The 19,682-nt window shown below is 40.6% G+C and overlaps 1 protein-coding gene across 1 annotated transcript in view; it reads left to right on the forward strand.

Moving 5' to 3' along the window:
* The first annotated feature begins 240 nt into the window (after positions 1 to 240).
* Positions 241 to 19,682, forward strand: part of MCM9 (minichromosome maintenance 9 homologous recombination repair factor) — a 49,107-nt gene continuing 29,665 nt past the window's right edge. The window contains exons 1-6 of the mRNA XM_009289181.1: positions 241 to 550; positions 4,483 to 4,799; positions 6,698 to 6,779; positions 7,709 to 7,909; positions 10,409 to 10,534; positions 11,815 to 11,934. Of these exons, the coding sequence (XP_009287456.1) occupies positions 241 to 550; positions 4,483 to 4,799; positions 6,698 to 6,779; positions 7,709 to 7,909; positions 10,409 to 10,534; positions 11,815 to 11,934 (1,156 nt within the window). The remainder of the gene's footprint in view (positions 551 to 4,482; positions 4,800 to 6,697; positions 6,780 to 7,708; positions 7,910 to 10,408; positions 10,535 to 11,814; positions 11,935 to 19,682) is intronic.

A 19,682-nucleotide genomic window follows, 5' to 3' on the forward strand; every position in this document is an offset into this window, starting at 1 on the left:
GCGGCGCGATCCCGGGGGCTGCCGCGATCCCGCCGGGCAGCCGGCAGGTCGGAGCGCGTTGTAACGAGGCGCCGTTGCCCAAGCTCGTTAGCCGCGCACGCGCCAGCCCCGCCCTGCTCTCGCCTGGCTCCGTGATGGGCTTTTCCGAGTGAAAAGTAAGTTTTCCGATAGGCGCGTGACCTTACCGGAAAACCTCGCTTTGTAACCGCTTTATCTCGCCTGCCTGCACGTAGACGCAACATGGTGCTGAGCGCGGATCAGGTGAACCTCATCGGGCAGGTGTTCGAGTCCTACGTGCTGGAGCACCACAGGGACGACATCCTGGGCATCCTGAGGGAGGCCGACGATGAGGCGCACTATCCCGTCGTCGTCGACGCCTTGACGCTCTTTGAGACCAACATGGAGATCGGGGAGTATTTCAACGCCTTCCCCAGTGAGGTCCTCCCGATTTTCGACAGCGCGCTGCGCCGGGCTGCCCTGGCAGCGCTGCAGGCCGCCGCGGCCCCTCCGCAGCTCAGCGTGAAGCAGAACCTCCACGCCAGGGTCTCGGGTGAGTGGCGGGGCAGGGGCGGCAGTGAGGTGCCCCAGGGGCATCTCCTGGTCAGCATTGCCGAATTCCCTTATTCTGTAACAAACTATTGGGGTCAAGGGAAGGAGCAAGTTTAATTCTTGCAGTTTCAGTGTTTGAAGCAGTAGGGAACGGCTAGTGTTTATTAAACAGAACACGTGCAAACACATGGAGTTGTGTAGACCAACCCGGAAAAAAGCTGTGGCCATCCCTGATGGCATGCGTGCAATGGTTGGCGTTTGTTCCTGGGTCAGGACTTACACCAAAGCCTTTCTGTGGCAAAAGGACTCCTCAGATCAGCGGCTGGTCTCGCATTATTTCTCTTGTTAGCCAGAAGGTCTAAAGAAAAAAAAATAATTTGGGGGGAAGATATGTAGGTCGTAGATTTTCTTGGAGGTTGACTTCCTTACTGTGTCAGTTGGCTCATGGTCTTCATTGGCTCCAGCCATCTCCCAGAAGAGGCAAAGTCTAAATTTTGAGTTGACTTGTGACAATTTAATCTGAAATTGTCAAATTTTATGCTTAACTAATTGTTATAAAATTACTTGTTATAAAATTACAGTGAACTGTTGGAAGGCATGATCGTTAACAGAGGATTTTGTCCTTTTTTTTCACTACAAGTTGATACGCCATTATTCCTTATTACTAGGAAGTTTTTAATAGCTTTGAGGTGTGGTAAGTGTGGAGTGCAGGTTCTGGGGTTAAAATGCGTGTTTTGCCTGTTGTGGGGAACTGGGTCAGCGGTGGCACAGTCCTTTCTGGTCATTGCTGATTGTAGCTATTTGGAGCTGTCCATTCTGCAAAGCCAAGAGCTGGTGACCTGTGTTTCCTTCCCTTGCCCCGTGTTGGAGTGGTTTGTGATCATTCAGTCTTTTGGCAGCTTGAACTTTGATGAATCACAGTTGTTAAATAGACCTGTTTGCCCCAGTGAGTTTCATCAAAAATATTGTCATTAAAACACATACATCAGAAGTATAATTAGCCTGTGGCTCTCATAATGCTATTTTCTCAAGGTTTTTAGGGGGGAAAAAAAATAAAAGGCTTGCTACCTATTTAGGTGTTATGGAGCTTGTATACAACTGCTGAGGATGTGGTGTAAAAGGATGGCCTCTGTGTTGTACTAAAATTTGAGATGTCAGGCATTTCCCTGTACCTATAAAAGTTGGAGTGAATTAAAACCGTCCCCCTAGCATTCTAGGATGCATTTGCATCATTCAGGGCTTCAGCATGAAAACAGTTATTTTTACTCCAAGTATGATTATTTTATAAGCTACCAGGAAGTATTAGGAGGAGCAAAGCAAGGGGCAGATGATCGCTGCATGAATAGCAGAGTCTTTAAGACATTCCTGCTACTATTATCAGCCTGTTGCTGGAGCTGACCATTCCTCCCACAGTGATGTTTTGTCTGAATATTCCCTAATCCACCTCAGGCAAAATTGGCCACGTTTGATGAAATAGTTTTAATAACTGATAAAAGCAAGTCTGACTGATCATTGACGGAAAAAGTTAGTTGGCAGACTCACAAATTACTCCATCACTAAACAGGAGGGAAACTGATGAAGAGCAGGGGGTGGTTATCCTCGTGTGGTCCGGCTGGATCAAAAGAACATCTGTCCGTGTAGTTTGGTGTGTGTTCTGCACCTCCGAAAGGCTGGCTGCTGCAGAAACAAAAGCAATAAGCTAAATGATCTGTAGGCTTTTTTCCGCCCAAATTTTCCCATGATACTGTTACCTTTTAAGCGCATGCTGGGTTCCGATTACCTTCAGGATTCTCGTCTTGGAGTGCCGCTTCCCATTCCCACGTCAGACGGGAATGAAGAGAAGGTGGTGCACCCTTCTTGGTCAGAGCGGCAGGCAACTACCTGGAGTGGGGCCGAGGGGATCTGCATGTCAGGCTTGGACTGAAGTGAGGAAAGGTGTTTTTGCTTGTGCTAGGTATAAGAATGCAATCTTAGCACGCTCATACCAATATGGACAGGGCATCTAGGAGTTCAAAGAAGGACTCGGGGAGTGTGCATATGCAGTGATTAATAATGGATGATTACCCCGGATTCACTGAAGAAAGTAAAAGATGAAGTTCTTTATCTGAATTTTAGCATTGTAGGAATTTGATGGTATAACTTCTCCTTTTGCTACAAATCCATTAAAAGATTTTTCCTTACTTACCGTTAGCCTGAGCACTGCTGTGTCTGTTACTGATAGCCAAGCTGCTTCTAATAGTTCAGTTTTACATGTTATTACTAATGTAGTAAAGCTGATTCAAAGAGGCACATACTCAAATAAAGAGTTTGTCCAGCAGTCTAACATGATCAGAATGAAGGCTCTTTTTTTCCCCGTCCAGACTCTTGTCTCTTCAATATTCACAGAGATGATCGTATCGTATACCCTGACTACAGTGCTGCAGCTCTCTCTAGTGTAAGATGTGTTGTATTTTGCAAAGGTTGTTGAGCTGCACCAATACTGAGCTGGGAAAAAAAGATGCCAAAACAGTTAGAAAAATAATGGATTTTATCTTTTTTTGCCTGAACTGAATAGAAATGCAAACCTGTGGGAGAAAAAGAATTTTCAACAGGTTTGGTAGAATATGTAAATAGCTTTGTTACAGGCAACCAGAAAAATTTGTTTGCAGTTCTACATAATACTTTATTTCTTTTCCAGATTATTTAATTCCTTTCTACCTTACTTTTTTTTTACTTTCTTCTTTTACCTTTTAAAATTAGCTTAATATTTAAAAATATTTTCTTTAAACAAAAGCAAAAGGTCAAACGCTTTGCTTAAAAGCATCAAAACAGAATGTTTCAACATGTCTGAAATAAAGGATCTGGTTTTGAAAACACTGAAATAAATATATGATGTCTTTTTTTTAGCAGCCAAAGCTACTGAGAAGTTTTGACCTAAATGCACAAATAGTTTTGATCCCCTTAGAAACATCATCTTCCAGCAGATTTATTTACATTTCTGTTTCCTAGCTCTATTTTGGAAGTAAAGCTAAGAAATTATTTTAAGAGCAGGTAATTTCTTTTTAAGTTGATAATTATTAGTATCTTGTAGTTCATATACTAACTTCTGAAGAGGCAGTATTTTGATGCTATCCTCAGGTGTGCATTTCAGAGACCATTTATTTTTATAAAGACGTTGTAGGCTGTTGAGATAGATTAATCTTCCTGAGGATTTCAGCCGCTGTGGTGCTAAGTGATGGCCACATGGATAAACGCCGGAGCGGGATCAGTACACCACAGATGTGGCTGTTGGGGTGGAATTAAAGGAGAGCAAGTGCCACGAAAATGTTCTGTCACTATTCATTTGAACGTGCAAGTGAATGTGCTTTGGCTGTGTTCATAACCCCTTTATATTCTTTTCATGCCATCTTCCTTGTGCTTGAGGTTTACTGGTATGCAATGTGGATTTAAGGTCAAATGCTCACAAACTATGAATTTTAAATTTGCTTAGACCTGAGAATTCACACAAGATTAGGAGTTACACTTGTTTAAATGCAGGAATAACATTGAACCATAATTAAGTAGCATAACTAAAATTTTGTAATTCAGTTAAACCAGTTGTAGAATAAATGGCATTTGCCCCCCAAAATCATTTAAATTAAATAGATCTGAGAACATCGGGAGCTATTTCCACGAATGGGAACTGCTCGTGACTGTTCAGCCCTTGGCAAGAGCAGGAGAGTAAAATGGCAACATTTTCTGTCAGTGCTCAGCATCTGATGTTTTTCACTGTCTGAGGCCAGTGAATCAGGTTTATGGTACAACAGATGAACTGTTGAATCACATTTATGAAAAAGTAATAACAATGGCTACTGTTAATATGTCTGGCATTTTTTCTAGTCTTTCTGTTTAACTGGATTGTAAGTCCATGTTTTATATGCATAGCCTTATGCTGCACATGTTTTTGTTTAACAGGTTTGCCTGTTTGCCCAGAGCTGACTCGAGAGCACATTCCTAAAACCAGGGATGTGGGTCACTTTTTGTCTGTTACTGGGACTGTCATACGTACCAGTTTGGTGAAAGTTTTGGAGTTTGAGCGGAGTTATATCTGCAATAAGTGCAAGCATGTGTTTGTCGTCAAGGCTGACTTTGAACAGTACTATGCATTCTGTCGTCCATCCGCCTGCCTTAATGAAGAAGGCTGCAACTCAACCAAGTTCACGTGTCTCTCTGGAACAACCTCTTCTCCTACCTGCTGCAGAGACTATCAAGAAATCAAAATTCAGGAACAGGTAAAAAAAAAAATAAGACGGAGAAAAAAGGGAGGGTATTAAGGTATAGATGTCTCAAGTACAAAAAGAATTAATTTGCTAGAGAAGGCATTTGGGGGCTTAATTTCCTGCTGGAGTAAGGTAACTCTGCTAATTTTAGTGAAACTGTTCATGCTTACATCAGAATTAAGTTATTGATTAGACTTCCATTATTAGATAACTCCATTCCAGATCGTACAAAACACCCGAGATCAGTGTATAGGTTAAATTTCCATGCTGAATCCTTATAACACCAGGTTTGCATTGTTTCTTTAAGGACTAAAGCTAGCCCAGTGGTGGCCAAGGCCAGCTGTAGCGGTGCTGTATGGTCAGTACATGGTGTCTGCAAATGTCTGTTCCCTTCAGCCAATGCTGAATTCAACAGTTATTGAATATGTGCTCCTCACAGAATTTGCATTCGTTTTTCTGAAGGTAGCCCTGGGTGGAAGTACAGCTAAGCTGGAGGAGTAAGAAATAATCAGGCCTCTTTTTACGGTAGCACACAACTAAGACAAAACTGGCACAAGAAAATCTACACTGTATGAAAATTGAGAATAAGTAGGGTATATTGCAGGCAATGTTTCTGTATTTATTTATATGTTCAGTGTTTTTTTCATAAATCTTTTCTAAGATGTCTTCAGCTGTTTCAGGGTTTTGTTTTTATGAATTAAGAGTATAGTGGTGCCAATCTACGTGCAAGATGTATGAAAACAGAAATGTATGAAATTCGAAATGAAGCTCTTTAAAGGTCAGAATAGCAAAAAAGTAAGGGAACAAAACTATTTCTAGGAAATAAGCCCTATGCTGCATGTTTATATTACGATTGTTTCTGACATATGGTTTGTAAAACATTTTTTTTTCTATAACATTTTTTTTGTTTTACTGTGTGACACACAGATCTCTGTGATGGGAAGGATTTTCAGCAGCCTGGTCTTATTAAACATAGTAAATATGTTTTAACACATTAAACCGGGAATGAATTTCACTCTTGTTTCCTACTGAGCTCTGCAAGTAACTGTGTATGTGCCACCAGTACTGTCAGTGATGGACTGCCTGTGGCCATTTAGATAATACACAAGGATGAATTAACCTTCCTAAGCACTAGAGAGTGAATAAATCTAGAATTCTAGCACATATGACCTGTGCTGCAGAATGAAAAGGTACTTCTGATTGTTGTTCTTGTGCAGTGGATATTCTAAAAACTACTGCAAGCTTTAAGTGTAAATGGAAAGATTGCTGGTTGGAAATAGACTGTGACAAGATTGCATAGACTTTGCCCTGGAGAAAAGAAAAAGAATTACAGGAGTTACTGGCACATTTGTCAATAAACATTTGTCTGGTTGTGTGTGATTTGTTTTTTCCTGTTGTTGATTTAATCCTTGATACCTAGGTGCAAACTTGTATCTCAACCTGTCAAATTATGGTTAAATACCAGAAAAATATAGAGAATAATCTTTCAGTATATACTTCAGTGAAGGGTTATTTAACCCACAGACATGCTTCAGTACTCAAAGTAAACTTGCATATTGAAGAAGTAGCTAAAAATATCTCAAATTATTTAAAAAAAAAGAAAAAATCAGCTCTTTCAAATGACCTCTTTTAGGGAGCTTTCTTCAGCAAGATATTGAAATCACACAGCGCCTCCCAGGATTGAGCACCTTCAGCTCATTTAATACCCAATCCTGTTTCCACTAATATAAGCATTACAGTTCCATTATTAAGTTCATGGCAGCAGTGGCATGTTTACTGTGTAGTTTTGTGAGAAAAAGCAAGGACTGACCTCGATTCCAGGAAAGGAATGTAGGTCCTTAAGCCAGAGCAGCTATAAATGGCTTTTGAAAGGTGCTGTTCTTAAGAAGTGTTTTTCCTTCGTCTCCTAGGTTCAAAGACTGTCTGTTGGAAGCATCCCTCGTTGCATGGTGGTTGTTCTGGAAGATGACTTAGTGGACAGTTGCAAGTCTGGTGAGGACACAGCATATATCGCATATGTTTGTACCACAAGCATTTTTATTTTTCCATTTGAGATGAATCTTTGCCAAGGAGGCTGTCAGTGCTGAGGGCTCGTTGAATGAGTTATGTTCATCTGTCACGTTGCTGTTTCAGCTTGGACGTTAGCATGGCAGTTGAAGACTATTCTAGAAAATGTCATACATCCCCACGTTGCATCTTGACTGTTTGACAGATCAGTTTCGAAAAAGTAATGTGTTGTGATATATAGAAAGTATATTAAACCTTGTTAGTGTGGGAACAGGAAATTGGTCCACACCATCACACAGCGTGTGGTGCCCCTCTGTAGGTTCGGAGAGCTAGGTAACCTGACCTCCTATCTAAGGAGTGCTGCAGGTGGGAAAAGCTACTTGGCATTCAAAAAGGAAGCTAGTTGGCAGGAGGCTGTATGAAGAATGGACTAAAAATTCTCAGATAGGCACATCCCCACAAGAAATTCATTTCTGGTTGTACTTTCTCAGAAGCACACTGTGGCCAGAATGTTAACGAGTGATTCTGGAATTCATCACAAAAGTTACCAGGAGTCAAATAAGTTTTGACTAAATTTTTTGTGTAGTAAATCTAATTGAAAGAAGAGCTTCTACAGTTTACCATGAATTCCTCTTTTCTAAAAGAGGAAACAAGCAGAGGTATACCTTTAAGAGTTCACCTACCTTAAACAGAAGTAGAAAGACATAGCAACTTCCTACCACAGACATAAGCAATCTACCTAATGTTTGTTTTAGACTTCCAGTAACTGCAGGAGGTTTGCTTTTTGTTGTTGGGTTTCTTTAACCTTATTAACTGTAACACGGAATCTCAATTACATTATTACGCATTACAGCTGACACATCTGCATATCTCAAGTCAGATGTTATTTTACTAATTTTTGTTGTTACCACCAGGAGATGACATCACAGTGTATGGAGTGGTAATGCAGAGGTGGAAACCTTTCCATGAGGATGCACGCTGTAACTTGGAGCTTGTTTTGAAAGCAAACTATGTTAAAGTAAACAATGAGCAGCTGGCAGGGGTTGTAATTGATGAAGAAGTCCGCAAGGAATTTGAAGACTTCTGGGAAAAGCATAGGAATGACCCCTTAGCAGGTTAGTAGTTGAAAGCTTTTAAGTAGGACACATGTTCAGATATAGATGAAATTGGGAGTGAAAATACAGTGACTGAATACGTTTTTCCCCCATTATCCTATCCCACCACTCGTTCCTCCAAAAATATTTTTTTTCCAGTACAGGAATGTGAAATTCTTACTTTAATATTACTGGGAAAAAAGTACCAAACATACTGCATTGATCTTCCTTCTTTTGAGCTTTCTAGTCAAGTGTTTTGTGGAACGTTTATTAAGAAGAAATGAGAAATAATATAAGTATCAGGGAAAAAAAGAAAAGCATTTTATAATCAAGAAAGAAAAAGCATACCTCTTAGAACGAATAGTGCAGACCAGATCTGCTTTTAGTCAGCATAGCTGTTGACTCTGGGGTGAGAGATCTGACTCACTGTCTCTGCATCCCAAATTAAGCTGTGAATCTGCACCACAGAGCTTAGCACATCGCATCTTTAACCCAACTCTTGGGTGCCTAGACCCTTGATTTAGGTGCTGTGGAGCCTCCTATCAAATGTGGAAAGAGTCTCCCAATTCACAGTGGCTTCCAGAACAGCCAGAGTGTTTAGTATGCCTGCTCCTAAACTTACCATGGTCTGCAGTCAACCACCTAGGAATTAGCAGAAGTTGTGTCTGGAACTCTGTCCCTCTCCATAATCTGAGTGCCTCCTCCTGAATCACAGGGAAGCTCAATGGACTCTTTAGGATCTCTCTCACTGAACTGTCTCAGGCTAACACTCTGTCTTTTAAAACCCTGAAAAGGCCATAGTCCTTCTTCTTAAAAGACTAGCAGGAGGAAAAGCAGGTGGGACTGTTGCCCATGTTGCCCATTTTTAAGCTGTACTCAGCTTAAAAATTAGAGCACTCACATAAGAAATTGGAGGTCTTGTCAATGGCAAAGATTCTTCAGAACTGCATTTCCTGGAAAGCAATTTAATTGCTAGCCTCCTGTTGTTTGGAACGAGAACATTTCTTCCTCCTGCTGTTTGGAAAGAGAATATTTCTTAACACCCTGGTTAGAACTGTTCAGAAAGTAATTCAGGATCCTCTTTGAAGGTCCCATTTAATCTTTCATTCTCAGGACAATTTTTGGAAGCCTGCAGGGAGCAATGTGGTTTTATGCAATATTACCCATTCAGAATAAATGAATTAGTATGAAGTGGCTACAAGAAAATTGAGGTGGAAATTAGAAGGACCCAAGGTGTCTGTTCTAGGCTGTTTGTCTGAATTTGGGTCCCCTCAGGTGAGGGCAAAGATCAAATTTGACTAAGGAGTCTAAGGTATAGGCCATTTCACAACAGTATGTATGTTCATTTACTGTTTTTCAAGAGGCAATGGTAGTTACTACTGCATTTTATGGCAGTCAGTTCCTGATGCTGTGTATTCGGTGAGAAAGTCTACATGGCAGGCCTCTGAGAGAACTTATGCCGGTGACTTTTATTTTTTCTGGATACTTTCTAGGAAGAAGCAGAACTGCTGAGCTGCTCAGCACTGGTAAGGCAAATGAATCTGAGGTCAAATAGAGGCAACTGTGGAGTTAAATCTTGAGTTATGCTATGGCTGACCAAAGTTTTTAAAATTTAATTTTTGGACAAAGATGTGTTAATTCCCTCAGAAGATCTCCACATGAACCACATATGCCTCAAGTCATCTATTAGGTGCCTACATATTTTGCCAGTACCATGTAGTTGCATCTGAATTTAAAACATTAAGTTAAGAACTCAAAATTGGTCACTCTGTTTTATTCCCTAGCAATGGGAGTAATGTATGGCATTAAACCTGTGATCCCTTATGTGCTGTTAGTATCAGAATCTCGAAGGACAGAATTAATTCTGTTACATAGCTTCCAAGCCAACAGCTTTATCATAGCAGATTGAAATATCCTGTTGCTGGAAGGGGACTATGGCAGGGAGGAGGAGAGGGTCAAAGGAGACCTTTGACAGTGAAGGGTCAAAGGAGAAGGAGATTCAAGACAACGATGAGGAAATGAGCCATGCTGTGGGTGCACAAGTTTAGGGCAAAATATTTCAAGTGTTAGCTGTTTTCTTAGTGTTCTTAAATGTACAACACACCAGTTTTCAAGGGGATATTTTGAAGTCTGGAAACTTCCAAGTTTTATTCTTCATAGCCCCTACACTTTAATCTGTGAAACAAAAGAATTTGCATGATGGCATTTCGTTAGTGCCTTGTGTCATGATATCCAGACCATATGTTCCTTAAATTGCGATAGGGTTGGCTTTGCTGCTTGTGACCGTGGAAGACTTAACATCTTTATAACGAAGGAAGTTTGGATCAAACAACTGCTTTGGGTCCCATTTAAAAAAATAAAATAATAAAAATAAAATCTCCTCCCTGCCCTGCTCCTCTTGTTCAGGAAGCAGACCCAAATTATTTGTCAGTGTACACGGGACTTTAAGTGTACATAGGAGTCCATGGGAAACCAAGTTTTACTCTTAGGGCTGAATGCCATTTTTTGCTCCTGTTCTAGGGAGGAATGAAATTCTGGCTAGCTTATGTCCTCAAATTTTTGGATTGTACCTGGTGAAGTTGGCTGTAGCCATGGTGCTTGCTGGTGGTGTACAGAGGACTGATGCTACTGGAACTCGAATCAGAGGTTAGTATTGTTTCTAATAGCGTCACATCCTTTCTAACAGTTGTTCCCATCCCTGTCTTCACCCACATCCTTCCCCCCTCCAAAATCAAACCAGTAAGGTTTCAGAAGCATAATGATCCCATTTTCTTGAGTGAGAGCAATTTTTGATTAATGCTGAGTATTCTTCCAGAATCTCAGACAAATAAAGTGGGTGTCTAGACTTCCTCTTTTTATTTTAATTTTTCCCAAATAAAACCCAGTAAAAACAGGCATTCAGGATTCCATTAGGTAGAATATTAAAGGCAGTTGTTTTAGATAAAACATAAACTCACTTTTTATTGTATAAGTGACGTTTTGAAATGATTTCTAGTAGAATATTCCCAGCAGTATTTGGCATCAAAGGATGGAATATTAATGTTTCCTTAATGTGGATCACTATAGTACATTGAAAGGAAAAATTAAAGGATTCGTTTTACTTCCTAATGCCAGACTTTTCCATCTGTGATTGTCAGCACATCTCACTTAGTTCTGTTACTGTAAGTTATCTGCCTGCTGATTCTCCTTCTGTTGTTATTAGATGGCAGATATGCCATGTGCCAGGTGGTACACAGGTCATAACCTATGTAGGTCATAATAGTTCTAAAATAATATATGTGTATATACAAATACAGGATTTTCTTAATGCTCCAGCGGCTAAATAAGGTTATAGACTTTATATTTGAATTGAAGTTGTATTAATGTTTTGTAGAAGACAATGAAATAATTTTAGAGCACTTCAGTGAGATTGTAGTAGCCAAATTATTTACTTCTGTAATTGCATTGTTTTGATATTACTAAATTGTGTAACTGTTGGCAATGTAACAGAATTAGTTAAGAAAAACAACCTGCTGATTTTATTAGTCCTTTTCACAATAATTTAAGTAACTGAATAGTGGGATGACAACTAAACCCTGGTATCCTTCTGTTTCATGTTCAAGAGTGAGTTGAGTCTGAGAAATGAGTAGTCTAAAATGTGAGAACTCGCATTATGGGAAGTATGTCAAATACCTGCTAATACTTTTAAAATATTTCATTGTAAATATTTGGTTTGGGTGCAGTGATGTGACTGGATGCTTTTATTAAACAACATATTTATTACACCCAATAAATAGTGCAGTCTTAAACAGAATTACATATTGTAATGTATATGTAGTACTAAACATTAGGTGAATAATGAAAAGTATTATTTAATTCAGAGCATTTTGTGTATATCTTTCTCTGTATATGAACTGTCTACTCCTACATCAATGTTTTCCCCCAAGGTGAATCGCATCTTTTGTTGGTTGGAGACCCAGGTACAGGGAAGTCTCAGTTTCTCAAGTATGCAGTAAAGATTATACCACGGTCTGTGCTTACTGCAGGAATTGGATCTACAAGTGCAGGTATGTGCTTCTTCAGCTGGAACGCTTTACTTTTTTCGCTGGAGTGTGTTTATATAGAGGCCTTCTACAGATATGAACATACGTGCTCAGCACAGTTGAAGCAAAGAACTGCTGTGGAAGCATATGAGGCTTGATGTGACTTTCTGCAGAAGGGCAGTCCTGCCCCTTCAGAATCTCTATCAGTGGAGCAGTGTGATGAGCTTCTAACAGGGAAACTTACAAGACTCATCCAGAGGTACCTCTCACTGCTTTGCTAGCAGAGGATGATCTGGACCTGTATTTTTAGTGTTCTTCTCAGCTATGACAAATCTGACATCTTTCCAGAGCTCACCCTGTGTGACGGGCTAGCATCATTTGGTTTCTCCTGAACAGATACTCTCCTCTCTTCTGTTCTTTTATATGTTCTGGCTGGGTGCCTGTTTGATTTCTGCTTACTTTCTGGAAATTCACCCCTGTGCTGAGGAATTATTTCTGACTCATAAAGACGGTTTCAAGATGGTTTCAGAGAGCAAGCTTTTTTTTGTTTGTTTGTTTGTTAGATTTAGGTGTGTCCCAGCTGGCTCTGAATGCCAGGTATCTTTACAAGCTCTTCTAGGGACAATGTGCAGGGTCAGATTACCTCTGCAAATGGCTTTATTTGAGCAAATGACTGTATTACTAGTACATTCAAAATCGCAAAATAATTAGGGACAAACCCCAGTGTCTCAGCTAGCATGTGTAACTTGAATGTTTCTCAGATAGTGCTGCTTTTCATTTTATGTCTGGGAAACAGTATTATTTATACATGGGAAAACCTGAGAATAAATCTTTCCCAGTTCCGTAGCTCTGTGTACATGTGTATACTGGGTCTTCCGTAGCAGTGGAAGTGGAACGTGATGTTAAACATACACACTCTTGTGTGCAGGGAACTTGTTATGAAACACATATGCCTCTGGTTTTCCATTCAAACTGTTGACAAATAGGTCTGGAGAGAAGCCAGAGAGAACATTTTGGCTCAGCGTAACCTTTTCTCCACCTTTTGTTCTGTGTTAAGAACTGAGAACAGGCTGGGTAATTTAAATTTTGCTAGGGGACTGACAGTGACCTGGAGTGAAATTTTGCCATGCATTTCAATGTGACCTTGCCCACTTTTGTCAGTAGCAATCTCCCTGTGTCAACTGCTTTTGGCCTCTAAGGTTGCTGTTGCCTTCTTCACCACATCTCCCTCCTGTGCTTCGTTTTCCGTATGATCTGGTTTCCAGCTCAGCGGTGATAGCTAGGTTCAAAGACATTTCCCTGAAAACCAATATTGCAGTTTACAAGCTTACTGTGGTATGTGTGCCGTAGAATCAGCTGTAATGATGTGTGGAGATGGAGTTTCATCTCGTGAAAGGATTGCCTTGAGTCTTTAGATCATCTACATTTCACTTAAATATTCCTTATATTTTAAAAAGCTTCTCCCTCTCCCTGCCCCCCTCCTTCTTCCTGAAATCTGACAGCAGGTGCACCAAATTTCCACCTTAAAATTCTTTAGGACCCTTATCACAAGTGAAACTTGAGCCCCTAGCAAGAAATCTTATTAACTCTAGTTTAATTTCAGGGAACCTTTCCATGGCTAGAACTGGTGGACTAAAGCATTAATTTCTAGCCCAGGAGTTTGGATGTAGTTTGAATTATTTTCTTTGCCTTCCCTGTGCAAGAAGTGTCTTACTTAGGAACATGTTTATAACTGTACCTAACAATGATTTTGTCAACTTGCTCTTCGTCCAGAAGCTCCAAATTAGTTTAGAGAACTATTAAATTATTTTACTTACCTTGTCGTAATTGCACACTTCAAATTACCAGTTTCTACTTTCTCATGATGGGAGAGTCCTAATGCACGTTTTTCCCTCCAGTGTACAAAGACTAAATCTGTAAGTTCTACTTTCAACTAGTTCCTTACTTCATATAAAAAGCAGTCTGGATTGCAGTTTAATTGCTGGCTCTGGGATTACAGTCCACATAGGCCAAAAGACACATCTGAGATTTGGTAAACCCTGGAGAAGTGCTAAAAGCTGTCTTACATTTAGATTCCTCTTTTAGAGAAAACTGCCAATATCTAACCAACCTTTGGTAAGATCTTGTGCGTTAACACGTCTTGTACCCTTTACTCATCCGGTACTGTTTTAGGACGTGAGCTATTTATCAACTGTAGAATTAGAATTCTGCTTCCAAAACTATCATATCAGTTTTCCGTGGTTCATTCTCCCCCCCAGTCTCTCATCTGAGAATGACAGGGAGTCATTACATAGTTTTCCAGAAGAAAAGAGACTTAGCGAGATTTAACAAATTCTCTCTGTTGATTCCCACCTTACCACTGAGTTTAACCAACAGTTTTGCAATCCTCAGAGCCATAGTGCTGTTTGTGCATAATTGGATGAGATAATCACTAGTAAGAAAATATTTCCTTTTTCCCCTGGAGCTTGAGATCTGCAGCCATCGATTGAGTGGTGTGTTTGACTCCATAGGGACAGGAACCAACATATGCCTGCTGCCGCTGCTGGGTCTGGAGCTCATGGATATCTGGGCCAGAGTCATTCAGCTGCTTCCTGGTGCATATTTGGCCGTTCAGATTTCTGCAAAGTTTTGTTTAGTGTTGTGTCCCTCCACAGATGGACTGCTTAAAGAATTTTTTGAACTCTATTTAGAACAGCTTGTCTAAAAATCTGGGAGACTATCAGCTGTTTCTCCAGCTCTCTAGTTCTGTACAATATGCCTTCCTGAGCTGTATAAAGTGCAGCCTTCTGGCCTCTCACGGCCTCTACAGATCCTTGAGAGTACTGCCTTTTTGCTGACATGTTGCAACATCTAACATTGTCAACATCATACCAACAGCTGTTTGCTACTATGTTTTTTTTCTTTTCATTGAAGGCAACTAACCTAAGGGGAAACAACCATTTTTCTTTTTCATAGTAAGCCTCTCCCTGCTAGGCAGGCTTCAGGTGCTCACAGTTATCTCGCTTCTGAGCTGTTAGAAACCAATCCAAAGTGGCTGACATGAGCCATCCAGCTATGGTTATAGTGTGTGGTGTATAGTGAGTGGTCTCAGTATCCTGACGTACGCAAGACACCGAAACTGGAGACATTTTTCCCTGTTTGTAGATCCCCAGAATGTCCCTGGGCACCCCCTAGTTGATACAGGCCAAGGCAGTGCCAGGGAACATGGTAACAGTTTACTACTGTGGATCCATATCCTGGCCCTGATCAGGTTATTAACAGAGATGCAGCCTTTAGGCCACTCTTCGGATCTTCACTTCTACCACAGGATTCTTCATTGTTTTCCTGAATATTCATAATTGTACATGAACTTGAAGTATTTTCTATCAGCATGTACCTTGACAATATTTTCCTGAGAGCATGACTTCATTGGCTGTTCCTTAAACAGTTGGGCCTCAAGTTGAAGAGGCCTTAACTCTGTAGGAAGTCTGCCAGACTTCTTGGAAGGAATGAATTTTGAAGTTTGTGATCAAACCTCATCAGAGATATGCCACATCTGTAACAATGTCTCATCTCTTGCAGATCCTTAAATTCCCTTAATTTCCTCTCAATAACGTTGCTCCAAGATGGCTTTGTCCTGAGACAGAGTTTACCTTGACTACCTGCATGCAAAAGATTATTTAGCCAAGTAGATACCCGTCTTCAGAAATTTTGGCCTGTTCATACATCTCTGTCTGAAGACCTGTAGTTAGGATGGACAGGAAATACTGCAGGAGCAACATCTTTGTCATGTTGGCTGGAGGTTTCAGGTCTTACGCACTTCTGGCATAATACATCCAGGCAGGCCTTCATCAGACTTTTTTGTCCTGCTGTTGAAATGGCAGGCATTTCAAGCAGCTGATTTTTGGATGGATATCCTATGTCTTCAGGATTCTCTTTACCATACCGTAAAGCCCCTGCTTCTTCCCAGTTTGTATCAGTGTAGGTCTGCCACACCTTTCTAGTGAGATAGGACAAACTGGAGGACCCCCTTATGTTGAAAGGTAGGCCTCCTTATCTCGTGGTCCAGGGGTGTTTTAGAGGGAGACCCAAGAACTCTTTAGAAGTTCCTGACATTTCAGCCAGTTCTTAACACTGCTGTTAACATGTAGCTGTTGTCTCTTACATCTGGTATAGCCCTTTTGCAGCACACACACCTCCTTCCTCTGATTTTCTCTACCTGCAGGAAGGCCAGTCACATCCCTCGTGCCATGGACAATGAGTACCCAGCCATGCCTCCAAGCCAGCATTACCAAAAGCTGGAAATGTTGAAGTGTATCATCCCTCCATCCCCTGAAAGGGCCTTTGCTTTCTAGATTCCAGATACAAACCTGGGTTTTGCCTTTGACAAAGCCTCCTTAGCGACTCCAGCTGGCTTTTCTTCCTTAGACATTGTCCTTTGCCTAGACCAAAAATCAAGCAAAAATCCCTCCACCTGTCTTCTGCAGCCCAGCTCTCATATCACACACTACCAGACCAGCTCTTAAGAAGCAGAACTTTAACTGGAAACATAAATACAAATAGGAGGGCCTAGCATGAGCAGTCCCACACACACTGCCAGCCCTTATAGGTAGTTGTCAGTTTTGTTGCATCTTCCCAGTTGGCACTGAGCAGAGCCCTCCAGCTAGCAACAACAGGAACAATTAACCCATCATCTCTGGACCAAACTTCTGTGGCTCTCAAAAAAATGAGAGAATCTGCAAGCTTGCACACCACTGTGCTATGGGTAAGGGGTAGGGTAGTTAAGTAAGTACATGAAGCATCTCCTGCAGCTGCCCAGATAGAAGCCACAAGATTTAGTTAACTTTGCTCTTTTTCTGTCTCTGGTAAATGAGGATTTGCCAGGAGTGTGTGTGGTGTACATAAGGTGTTTTGGTTTTTTTCCTTTTTCTTCCCTACCACCATTTTCAGATGGCAGTGGACAATCTTTATACAGCTGCAAGTGGCTAGCCTCCAGTCTGAGCTGACTTCCAGAAAATCAGCAGTTGAGGCCCTACAAAGGAAAAGAATGGACTGTCAGATCATCAGATTTGTCTTTGTGACTTTGTCACTCACATCTCAAGAATATAGATTGTCTGGCAAGCTATAAACTAAGCTGTATATATAAACTTTACTGTAGCAAAGTTCTGAGTTGCTGCAGTCTTGAAGATTGGTAAGGGTTGGCTTTTTCAGTGGAGCTTTGAGGAGCCACTGGAGAGGTTAAATTTCACCAGCCTCCATTATGATGGAGCTGGAGCCTTTTTGCCTGCTTCAAACTCAGTGTCACAGTAATTCAGACTGAAGGTGATACATGAATAAATCACAATGACTGTAAGGTGAAGGGACAAGTGTTTTTCAAGCTAGACATAAAAACCCCCACCCATGTTTTTCATCCCTAATGTTACCTTGTCTGATCCGTTTACTTCTTTGTACATGAATAACCTCTGATAAGCATTATGACGGTCTTCTAATGGAATTGAGTCTATCTAGCTGAGGTAAAAATACAGTGAGATGCATCACCGCTCCTGTCAATAGAATCTATAGCATTCCCTTGCAACTTGGTGGTCTCTGCAAGTGGAGGTTTGTGGGAGGGTGAACTCGTTTTCAACCTTGAAATTGTAATGCTGTGCCGTCTGCACTAGCTGTCTATATGTCATGTGTATAGCCCTGCTGTTTCAAAACTTTCAGACATCAGGGACAAGTCTTTACAGAGGTGCCTTATACACACTGTATCTTTTCATACCACTAAGTTTCTGCTGTGATGTTGCCTGATGATCAGACCTGAAGCCTCTGAAGTACTGGAATTTGGTTTCTCAAATTCCATGTCTCTGGAATGTGATTTTGCCGGGAAATGTGATATTCAGAGGACAGTGTGTATGGACTGCTAAGATCTGGACAAAGCTGTAGAAGACCCGAGAGGCATCCAGTCTCTCAAAAAGCATAGAAGGACCATTTCTCTTGCAAAGATCATGAGGTGCTCTCATGAGGTATGGTTGTTCTTCTCCAGTTTTCACCAAGTACAGTAGAGTTATTATTTTCCCTGTAATTGGTGGGTCAGCTATATCTAGGATGTGTTAGTATATCAAGTAAGGTGGTGCCAAATTCTACTGCAGCATCATGCCATCCGGTCTAGCTTGAAGTTTATTGCACTTGAGTTCACGTGCGCAGTTGACTTCTTTCCTCCTAAACAGAACAATAGATCTTCACTTTCTGATTTCTCTAAATTAATTGGTTTGCTGGGTGACGTAGTTTTGCCGACTGTATTTTGTAGTTGATTCTGCAATAGCAGTGATACAGTTTGCTTCCACCACTTTGAGGCATATGCTTCTAAGAAGCCTTCGTGCTACTGATGGATGGATTCTGGTTACAGCTTGCACTTGATCTTGTTTTAATTTGAATCTTCAATAGGTGTAATGGTTTGAAATACTACTATGGTAGCCTTAGCTCAAGGCAGACTTCATTAGCCTGCCAATCTTTCAGCAGATGACTAAGTTATTTACATGCTTACATTTAAGAGATATCTTAAATAGATTTATAAACAGAACAATAAAGTGCATGAAAAATCTCAAAATGTCACTGTAGACCTTAAAGATGCAATATAAGTGAAAATCAAAAGATCTTTCTTAAAAGTTCACATAATTTCAGCCCTCAAGTGAAGCCACTGCTGGTTTGGGGGACCAGTTCTTTGTGTTGTCATATAGATATTAAGAGTGTTAATATTTTTAAATTGCCAATCATCATTTTAAACAATTACAGAGAGATTTTCAAGAGCACACATTAGAATTAGGGTTCCAAATATTAATGGATTTCATTAATTCATTCAGCTTCCATATGTACTGCTGAGTTTCCATACAAGAAAGAAACATGTGCATATACATTCCTTTCCGATTTAAAAAAAATGTACGTTAGAAATGAAGACAATTTCACTAATGATGTGGAAAGACAGAAGTGCTAACTGCTTGGGACATCTTCATCCCTATTAGAGAATGCAGAAAGAGAAGAGAAAGTATTCTATTTTTATTCAGAGCTATACTGTCAGTCATCATGACATTTACCTTTTTTTAAGGGCCTGGAACCTACATGGGTTCACAGTTTGGGCAGTTACTAGTAACTAGCAGAACTATATTCTTGTAACCTGACATGACAGATTACAATTCTAAATGCACATATAGTCACAGTAAACGTATAAGGCTGATGATGATTGGAAGGCATAACTCAATTGTTAGTGTCATAACAATGTCTTAAGTCTTTACAATTTACTGCCTAGTTCTTTTTATCTTCAAGGATGCCTCAGGTAATAGGGATGTCTCGGTGCAAGAGCTTCAGGGCAGGCAATGTATTCTTGAGTGTGCCATGCCTGCCACAACAGGGTTTGAATTTTGATTTATACCAGTGCATAGGATTGCCTTAAAGGGTAGAGAGAAAATGGAAAAGTTTTAAATTCCAGATGTTTCAAAAAACTGGAAGAAAGCATATAAACTCCTTATTACTAGTTAAAAAGACCACAAGAATAAGCATGCCTGAAAATAAACATACCAACCCAGCAGTTGTACATAATAATCTTGCAGAAGAGCATTTTTTGGATGCTCATGCTATTCCTTTTGATGCTTAAATTTTCTAGCAATTGCTTGAATCCTTCCAACCAATTTTGTGTGCTATCAGGGTGGCTGAAAAAGGGTTCTTTGCTGAGATACCCACCCGAATTCACATGAAACAATGTCCTTAAACCACAGTTTGACTAAACAGCAGCAGCAGGAGATGGGGGGGGGGGGGGG

This window comes from Aptenodytes forsteri, unplaced genomic scaffold, assembly GCF_000699145.1.
Source record: "Aptenodytes forsteri isolate BGI_AS27 unplaced genomic scaffold, ASM69914v1 Scaffold217, whole genome shotgun sequence".
In the NCBI taxonomy this organism is placed as follows: Eukaryota; Metazoa; Chordata; class Aves; order Sphenisciformes; family Spheniscidae; genus Aptenodytes; species Aptenodytes forsteri.